The sequence below is a fragment of the Tupaia chinensis genome, unplaced genomic scaffold (assembly GCF_000334495.1).
Source record: "Tupaia chinensis unplaced genomic scaffold, TupChi_1.0 Scaffold144110_1, whole genome shotgun sequence".
Taxonomy (NCBI): Eukaryota; Metazoa; Chordata; class Mammalia; order Scandentia; family Tupaiidae; genus Tupaia; species Tupaia belangeri.
Window position 1 is genome coordinate 263,868 of NW_006203965.1, and position 10,268 is coordinate 274,135.

At 35.9% G+C, this 10,268-nt stretch overlaps 1 protein-coding gene and 1 pseudogene across 1 annotated transcript; both read right to left on the minus strand.

The window, feature by feature from the left end:
* The window catches only part of LOC102497676 (olfactory receptor 52A1-like), a 935-nt pseudogene extending 876 nt beyond the window's left edge, over positions 1-59 (minus strand).
* Positions 60-9,289: 9,230 nt separating this feature from the next.
* On the minus strand, positions 9,290-10,261 carry LOC102498078 (olfactory receptor 51G1). Its single transcript, XM_006165964.1, has one exon. It carries the CDS (start codon positions 10,259-10,261, stop codon positions 9,290-9,292), a length of 972 nt encoding a protein of 323 aa, XP_006166026.1.
* Between the last annotated feature and the right edge of the window lie 7 nt (positions 10,262-10,268).

Here is a 10,268-nt window from a genome sequence, read left to right on the forward strand (position 1 = left end):
CCAATCAAGGTCACAGTTCTGGGGTTCAAGTATGACACATTGATGGGTGTCATAGATGTTAATATCCTGTCTTCTCACCTCCAATTCTGATACCTGCAGAAAAGATGTAGGATAGAAAATGAAAGATCTCAGTCCTCACAATCATTCCACCACTATTATGCAAGTATATTGTGCATTGAGCTAATAATTTCTATGCTGTGGACAGCAGTTTGGCCTGATTATCCTGAGGTTCTACAATACATGTCAAGATAGAGAAAACAACCAAACATGTAAAACTTAACTGGAGTCATGCAAGTGATAATATATATGCGTGAAAGTCTCAGGATGTATCGCTTAACTCCTGTGGAAATGGAGAGTATACCACCAAGAGTACTGATTGCATCTTTAAGACTGCTCGATTAGTTTACCTGAAATACCATTATTGTTCCTCACTTATTTACTTCTAGAAGCCAGCCCAATTTTACCACACTTAGATATTCTTCTGGAAGCCTCAGTGTCCCAGAAAAAAAATCTTTCTGTTGCCCTGTGTGCATTAGTGCATAACCCTGTGAGTGCCTTTCCAATGAGCATCACTACTGGTGTGAGGTCATAAGTTATTTTTTTTTTTTTGGCAAAAAGTTTGGTTTACTTGCAACTTTATTTTGCCCATTAGTTGTTCTTTTTATTATTATTATTATTATCACCATAATAATCTTTATATTACATTGGGTTACATATAATTTTACAGTGTATTACATTGCTTTTTTGAAAAGGGAATGCCATGCCTGTCGGTCAATACAGAGACATTAATAAGTTATTTACATGAGTCATTGACATTAGCTCTCAAATGGGGTTTGCTTAGAGGACAGTCTTATGTTATCTCCTTCTTTCATTAAAATATTCAATAATCTGCTTTTTCCCAGAACACACAATGGAACCTTCAGAGGAATCTGAACAGGAGAATCTTCTTTCAGAGATAGCAGGGAAGATTGGTTCTTTAAGTAGACTTAAGCCAATTTACAATAGGTGGATTTGTTGAGTGGAATAAGAAATGTGGAATATACTTTCTTCTTTACTTCTGGCTAAGAACAAGCATACAAAACAGAATGAAGGGGTGATTTTTTTTTTTATCAGAGTTTACATGATTGAAAAAAAAAGAAGAAAAAAAAAGAGGAAGAATACAAATGCATTAAATTACCAAAAAAGGAGTACTATGTAGTCAAATGCAGAACCTGACTAAACATACACTGAAAATGGATTTGTGTGTGTGTGTATGTGTGTGTGTGTGTGTGTGTGTTCAGAGGCTACAGGCCAGTGGGTCACTAGACTCCTTGAGCTCTGGGTAAGAATGCATATGCATATTCTGCTTTGCAATATGGATTCCCTACTCTCCCTTTTAGATAACTTTACAGTATACTATGAGTAATTAGCTGTAGTTTGAATCCTGAAGATCCTTTGAATAGAATGCCCACCTTTAATACCTTCCTGGCTCTACTATCTTTCCAGATTTTGACTAATATTCTTCTTATCAGTATAGGGCTTAAATCCATTGAACAAAATCTTCATCTCCCTTTAGTTGGTTTCATTAATCACTGTCTAGATTTTGAACCATTTCAAATTCTTCTCCAATCTGTCCAAACCCAAACACTAATTCCAGTCTCTCCCATAAGAATATTTCATCTGAGCTAGTCACATTCATACACCCTGGAAAAGGAAGCCCTTTATGTACAGAAAAGAAAAAGAGTTCACTTCTGTTTCTTTGGTTATCAATTTCTTAAACAAATAACAGATAATTAAATACTTCATTTTCACATGAAATGTATGTGCAGGTATATAAACAGTTTTTTTGTTCTACGATTTTGATATGAAAGAAAAAAATGGTGAAAAGACACAGAGATCTCTTTGCCTGTGATCTGGTAACAAAACTAAGGAAAGGAACGTGGTCAGAATACCTTAATGATGGATTAAAACAGCAAACTGTTTTATTTTTTTCTTTGATGTATATATGTGGTATTTGGGGTTATGTGGTGGGAAAAATGTGAAATACTACATTTCAGATAGTTAGGAATGTAAGTTACCAGAATTATAGGAGTGGGACATGAAAGAGATCTTACAAGCTAAGACTGTATGTATTTCCTTAATAAGTCAATAATTACCTGATAGTGTACAGGCAAAAATAAATATTATATTTACCTGCACTTGCTTGATGATAAAACCTTATGAAATCACTTGCCTAGTATTCAGTAAATGATTAGAATCTAGGGTGCAAAAATCAGAAAGATGACCAGGCTACCAATCCTGGATGACACTTTATGGAATCTTGCTTAAGTTCCTATATGCAGTTTACTCATCTGTAAAGTATGGACCTTAAATTCATTAATCTCAGTGTGAAGTGACACAATGTAAGAACTATACCAATGTCTAATGTAATTTAAATGCTCAATATTGGGTAGGTTATAGAAAGCCTGGTATTTTCAAAGCAGAAACAGACTGTGGAATATTAGAGAGAGACAAAACCCAAGATAATGAAAACCTTTTAAAGAAAGAAATAAAGAAGAATATAGTTCTAGGAACAAAAAAAATTTTAAGTTAAAAAGATCATATAATTTAAGAAAGCAATATTTACTCCTTTATAAGCTTTGTGAGTACATAGGAATTTAAAGAAGAGAAGACATGGTTCAAATTTTCTTAAATTCAGTTTCTACAATAGGGGATGAGTTTGATGATCGTTTACTTTTTTTTTCTTCTATATATATATTTTTTTTCCTATAGTGTGTTTGTGTTTGCTGGAGAGAGATAGACAAAAGAAAAGTGAGAAATCATCCCAAGAGGGGATGGGATGTCCATGTCACAGCCCCTTCTACTCCATTCTCCTCTTGGGATTTTGTACATGCATGCACATGCACCTGACATGATTTCTCAAGCCACTGCTTTGAGATTCAAACCATGCTTGGTCATGTGGTAGTCCAATGGCTTACCCATCATGCCACCTGCTGGTCCTGACACTTCACATTTTAGAACACCCTAACCATTATCACATAAGGATTTGTCTCATTTCTACTGAATGACTGGAAAAGGAAACAAACCATGTGGAAAGGGGACAGAAAGAAGGCTAAGGCATCTATTGCCCTGACAGAGACAAGACTGAGCTCCTGATCCAAAAGAGCAGATGCTAAATCTTTCAATCTCCTGTCATTCTCTTACTTTCTACATTGTTCAGACACCTGAGACATTTCGAAAAATGCTGTCTCCAAATTACCCTTTTTTATTTTTGATAAATCAGGAAACAGTAGAATCTAGAATAAATTGGGGCCCAATCAACTAGAATTCTGAAAACTTATGTACAACCTACTGTACATCATTGATTATAGAGGAACCAAAATTGCAAGGTATTATTTATTTGTCAAAGAAAATAGTTTAGCTTCAAGTTAACCTAGCTCCTCATTCTTTTTTTTGGAATATTATAAGAAATCAGAAAAATTACAGAGAAAACATGGACAAAAAAATTGAGTAAAGCAAGATTTTAAACCCACATTCTGTCAACTTTTCCTAAATTAAACCACCACCATAGCCTCATTATCCACTTCCACTTACCTGGAGAGCACTGAGGACTGACTGCTCAGGCATGTGGACAGGCTGCTTATAGCAACTTGTTTCCTCTAAAATTTACATCACACACAGATACTAATAAAATATTCACAAGACATTTCTCAAAGCCTGGTCTAATCCCACAGCACAATCATCCTTCCTATATCCCCAGAGAATCACTGTCCTTTTGAACCTCAGGTTTCTTTATTAGGAGAAGTTGTTCTCAGACCTGGAACATAGAAGAGGTCAGAAAATTATCTGAATTTTAGAAGAAAAGTGTCACCCAGTGAAATAAACTAAAAAACATTTGCTCTCGGGTTAAATTGAGAATAAGCTGATTCTGAGCTCATTAGAGAGAGATCAAGAGAATGTAAGAGATGTAGATTTTTTAGATGTATAAAAGACAAATAATTATCTTTTCTGTCCTCTGTCATTTGTCAAAGTCTAACTGGGAGGAAGGGCTACTATTATTAATGCAACCACTTAATGATGATACTCCTGTTGCCCAATATTTCATAGTAACCTAAAGTTTTGAATGAAATTAGAATATCATTTTTCAATGACAAAGTTGTCTAAGTTTCTTCTGTTGAGACATCGTGGTTTACTCTACTTCTGCGTAGAGACTGACACTAACATCCATGATAATGTGTATTCCATATCATTAGTGAGTGGTTCAAAAAACACCCAGTTTCATAGGATATTATCCATAACACAGTGTTTTCCTTCCCAACAATCTGAAGACAGAGAGAGAGGGAGTTGAAAGCACCTGCAAAGGGACTTGGCCATGTCACAATTTTTTCTGCTCCATTTCTCCAGCCTGTTGAGATTTGGGGACACACACACACACCCCACACACACTCTCTTCAGGAGTGTTTTTGAAGCTTCTCAGGTTGGGTTAGAAATGTGGTTGGCCATGTGAGATCCAGCTCCCTTAGTCACTAGGCTATGGGATCAGCCCTGTCTGGGGATATTTTAAAAGTAGGCCATTCTTTTAGCTCCAGAGGTTTAGTAATTTACTCACTTGCCAAATTAGACCAGAAATACGCTTATTGCAATATGAAGTTGACAAACTGCCTTCTTCTAGCAGGCTCCTAGGGAATAATATTTTGGATCATAATGACAAAAAATGGAGTCATTATTTGTGCTTGTGTTTTATTTTTTGTTTGTTTGTTTTTTATTGAATATTAGTTTTGCCTTTTCCTTTAATGGGCCTTAAAAATGTTGAGTAAACTTGGAATAAATGGAGTAAAAACTGTAATGAAGATGGTTAGTCAACAATCTACACCAGTAAATTTTAGGCAAAGGAGATGACTTACTACTTTGGGTTAGAATTATCCAATCCACTGAAGAACTTACAATATAAAGACTGAGGTCCCCCAAGGATTAAAAAATTCAGAGTCTGGATGACAGGTGATGTGGTGGTTAAGGACCCTGGATTTCCAAATAACTGACCATAGTTCAAGTTTCGGATCTGGCTGGCGGTTTGATGTCCTAGTTTCCCTTTCTCTCTCTCTCTCAAATTTAAATAATAATAATAATAATAAATGGAATTAAATAAATAATCCTTAAATAAAAATTCAGAGACTAGATTTTCTCTGAATTTATGACTATAACACTAAGTCTGTTCCAAACCCCCAATCTTTCAAAGTACCCTGCAGATTATGGTTTGATATCTCTGCAAATCATATAATTTCCCAATCTTTCTCTGTATATATATATCTATATCTATGTACTCACATACTTCATACATACCTATAAATGTGTATATGTATGTATACATACATAATTCTGGCAAATATGATAGAGAAAACCAAGAGGAAACCACAAGAATAACTTCTACATACAAAATAGAAAACCAAAAGTAATATGTATATATGTATATATATATACATATTTATACACATAAATAAAACATAAATGTCACGTTCTATATGTGTATATATATGTGTGTATATACACACACATATTATACATGTACCCACGCATACACACATATCCTGTTGATTCTGTTCTTTCTTGAGAATGCTGATACATATTTTGGGGAGGAATAGTGGAATAAATGACCAGACTCTTTAGGATTCATTTATTACCTTGATTCTGAGGTTTCTAAAATTGATCCTCTAATCAGATTGAATTTGAAGGCACTAATGATTTTATTTCTAGTAGCAAAGAGTACATATGATGTGATTTTAGAGGGCTCCCATCCTCTGGTTATTCCCCCAATATGATTTGAATCAATATTTTCATAAAAGTTTATCTATTTCTTGTAAAAGAGACAGAAATAAAGAGCTAACCCTTAAGTGGATCTTTACTCAACAATTCTTCCCCAAGCCCTACAGTCAGCCAGGATCACAGGTGCACATGCATGTGTGCCAGTGTGTTGGGCAGACTTCCCACAGTCTCCAGCATCACACAGTAGTGTCTCTACAACATGCACCAGCACCATGGCCAGGTATGAAACCATAACTTGAACAGATGTCCTCAACTAGTCTCAGGATCCTCACACTGCTTCCCTGACCTATGAAGAGAGGGCAAATATGGAAGACAAAACCAAGGGGAAACCACAAGAATAACTTCTACATACAAATTAGAAAGCCAAAAGTAATACTGCATTCCTAAATTGCAGAGATAACTGTCATAATTATTCTTTACAGTGAGGACAAGATAATTCTGATGCACATGCTTCCTATTCACACACTTATGACCAAAGCTAAAAAGTATTATTTTATCAAGGCACTCCTTTTCACTGCCCAAGGACAGCTCTTCACAACTTACTCTGGGATGTCCTGAGACCATAACTAGTTTTATTGGAGTTGGTACAGACTGTTACATATTAGCATCATCTTTGCTTACATATTAGCATCATCTTTGCTTATAAAATGAAAATTTCTCACCACCCAAGTTATTAAGTTTTCATTATCATTCTTCAGAAGTTGATTTGCCTTATTTGTGCACTTCTATGTGCATGCATTAGGAGCTCACAGTATGCAGAATCTTGTTGGAGCTTTTGTTTTTTCACTCTCTTATAAAATATATGAATAGACTTTAAAAATCTTTCAGTTGAAGAATTCAATGACAGAAAAAATGCAGTTTATAGCTTCAGTATCAGACTTGATCAAGTAGAAGAAATAATTTCTGAACTTGAAGACAGGTCATTGGAAATAGCAAGGTTTAAACAGAAAAACAGTGGTGGCTCTACAACTCAGCACTTAAGTGCTATGAAGGGAAAGCCAGCTCCCACAGGCTAATTATGGTTGCAATTCTGGCCCTGGTATATAAGGATTCCAATGGATGGAAAATTGGAGGAGAAAAGATTGTAGTGTGACCAGGCTCCACTGAGGGGTGCTCTCCTCCCATCTCTAATTCATGTGCATGGACATTCTGGCATTTATAAAAAAAGAAAAAAAGAAAGAAATTGAATTAAAAAGGAAGAAAGCCTATGTGACCAATAGAACAACATTAAGCAAACAAACAAAAAAAAAAAACAAGTGCACCGTGGGAGTTCCCGAAGAAAAAGGATTGTGGTGTGGCGATCAACCTGGGGGATGTGGAGGGGTGATTTCTTGCTTTCTGTCTCTCCATCTCTGTCTCTCCAGCAAAAATCTCTGTCAAAAAGAAAGAGAGAAAGAAAGACTGCAAGGTGTGTTTTCTATTTTATTATTCTGTTTCCTAAAATAAGCACATTTTCTAAATGACTTATTTATTGAGAGTTTTTTGCTATAGGGCACGTGATCACTGGGGAGATAGGAACAAAGAGAAAATGAGAAATCACCCCCTGGGGGTTTGGCCACGCTGCAATCCCTTCTCCATTCTCCTATCAGGACTCTGAGCATGTACGCACATGCGTCCAGCATAAGCTCCTAGCCACCAGGTTCAGGACTAAAACAGTGGTCGGACATGTGGAAGTCCAATGCCTTAACCACTAAATCACCTGCTGGCCTTTCCAAATAACTTTTAACCATTGCTCTGTATAGCTCTTTTCTTTATTTTCTACATTCTTTTATCTTTTCAAGTCATTCAACCTAAAATTTTATATAAAACATGTTTATTTTTGTCTTCCAATAAAAATAAACTTAAGAAAAGTTCTGAGTGATTTACAGTAATAACTGTATGAACATGATCTGTTTAATTTCCTTTCTAATTAACTTGGTCTGGTTTCTATATACTAACAAAATGTTTATGTTAGGTTGCAGTACTGAAACCTAATTTCTCTCTTTTTTTTGTCCTTATTTCTTGAGGAATTGAATGAAACCCTTATTCGAATACATTTGATGGTGCAATTTATTATTATTTTTTAACTTTCTCCATATGTTTCTACTTATAGTTAAGCACATGAAACATTTTATCCAGTAGAGAATGTGTACTAACCAAGGAATTACTCATAACAAATATGTCACGACTTTTCCAACAACCCAATATTTTGTTACCCCACTTCATGATGGGTATACAGTCTCTTTGATGTAGAGTCTTGATTATTTTTATGAGTTTTTGTCATTGGATAAAATTAATTGTGCAACCACTGCCTGAGTTTTCTTTTTCTGATTTCATTCTGACAGACACAAAGGAACCAGTCCAGCCCAGTGGCTTAGTAGTTAAGAGAACTGGACTCCATATGACTGATCATGCAGTTTGAGTTTCATATCTGGTAGCTTACAAAACATATCAGGCATGTGTGTGTGTGTGCATGTCCCTCTGATGGGATGGAGAGATGGGGGAAAAGGGGTTGTAGTGTAACCACACCCAGTTGGGAGAGTGCTTTATACTTTCTCTCTTTTTCTCTCACTGGCAAGTGCACGTGCTCTCTGACAATTAAAAAGGAAGACACTCAGTATATATTAAGTGGAGACATACAATGCCTCTCCTTCATAGCTTGGCTTGCTTCAGTCAGCAGTAAATCTTCCATATTCATCCACTTTCTGTCAAAAGCAAGGGTTTTGCTGATTTTTTTTTATGGCTGAATAATATTCCATAGAGTATATGTGCCACAGTTTTTTGATCCATTCATCTGTGTGTGTGAAAGAGTAGGATCTGAGAATGGACATTTAGAAGAAAAATGGTGAGGCAAAGCATTAATGGGACAAAGAAATATGGTAATATCTGTTGAAGATATTCTACAGTTTTAACAACTGGACTAGGGAGAAATGTTCACATGTTGAAATATTCACTTTGTAAGCTAAATAATGTGATTGTATAAAAGACAATGAAATAAATATTTTTAAAAAAGAAGAAGAAACAAAGAGACAAAAGAAATGGAATCTTTTCATTTATTTCATCTCTAGACTCAACCATTCAACTATGATTTGGTTCAAAATAAGAAGTCTACTTTGCCCCAACGAAAAGAAAAATTACTTAATTATCAATTTCAGTTCTACTACAATTTATCACTGTTATCTTTGAACAGTAAGGTAACTTTTCTAAGTCTTGGTTTTAACATGCAAAATTGGACTACACTTTCAACCTGAATGGAAAAGTAGATCCATAAATTATTTGCATGAAATAAATTTCATCTTACTAAATCTCCCAGTATCAGAATTCTGAAATATCTTAAACATAGAAAATAATGACAGAAATGATTGAATATATTCCATAAAGAGACAAATTGAGTTTATGATGCATCTTGAAATGATTATGTGCCAAATATGACCAACAGTTTCTAAGCAGAGGTTCTCCAGAATGAAAGCCATGGATGCAAAGGTCAAAACCACGGGAATTTTTATACCTTCTAAGTATGAGCAAGCCCAATCCTTTTGGGTAACAATATCTTTAGGAACCCTTGTCGAATATGCTTTGTCTTGATGCTATAAATAATTGGGTTGAGTACTGGGGGAACTAATAAATAAATATTGGCCATGGTTATATGGATAATAGGTGAAGAGTGTTTTGCAAAACGATGGACCAAAGATAGCCCTATCATTGGCACATACAGAATGAGCACAGCACAAATATGGGAGGCACATGTGTTGAGAGCCTTGAGCTTTCCTTCTTGAGATGCAATACCTAGGACAGAGCGGAGGATGAAGGCATATGATAAAAAGATTCCCAGAGAATCTACACCCCAATAAAATGCTACAACGAATAGACCATACAAAATGTTGAAAGATATGTCAGCACAGGCCAACCTGATAACATCTTGATGCAAGCAGTAAGAGTGAGAGAGAACATGGGAGCGACAGAAGGAAAACGTGGGAATACGAACAACAATAACAGGGAGGACAATAGAGCACCTGATGACAATGAAAACACCTATATAAATAATGCGTTGTGGGGTGAGTTTGCTCGAATATCTCAAAGGATCACATATGGCAACATATCGATCAAAGGCCATAGCTAGCAGTACAGATGACTCTATCAGAGAGAATGTGTGAATAAAATACATCTGGACTACACAAGCATTTACTTCAATCTCCCTAGCATCAAACCAGAAGATTTTCAGTACTGTGGGCAAGGTGGAGATGGACATGCCCATGTCAGTGAGGGACAATATAGCCAAGAAATAGTACATGGGTTCATGGAGACTCTTATTGGTACGGATGATGTGAAGGATGGTGCAGTTGCCCACTATTGCAATCAGATAGAGAACGCAAAAGGGGATGGAGATGAGGTGATGGACATTCTCATAGCCAGGAATCCCAGTGAGGTAGAATGAGATGGGCTGTTCAGTACTGGAGTTAGTGCCCACCAAGACACTGTCCATATTCCTG

Bases quoted from the DNA above. Each gene is read 5' to 3' on its own strand.
- LOC102498078 (XM_006165964.1), bottom strand. From the start codon at position 10,261: ATGGACAGTGTCTTGGTGGGCACTAACTCCAGTACTGAACAGCCCATC.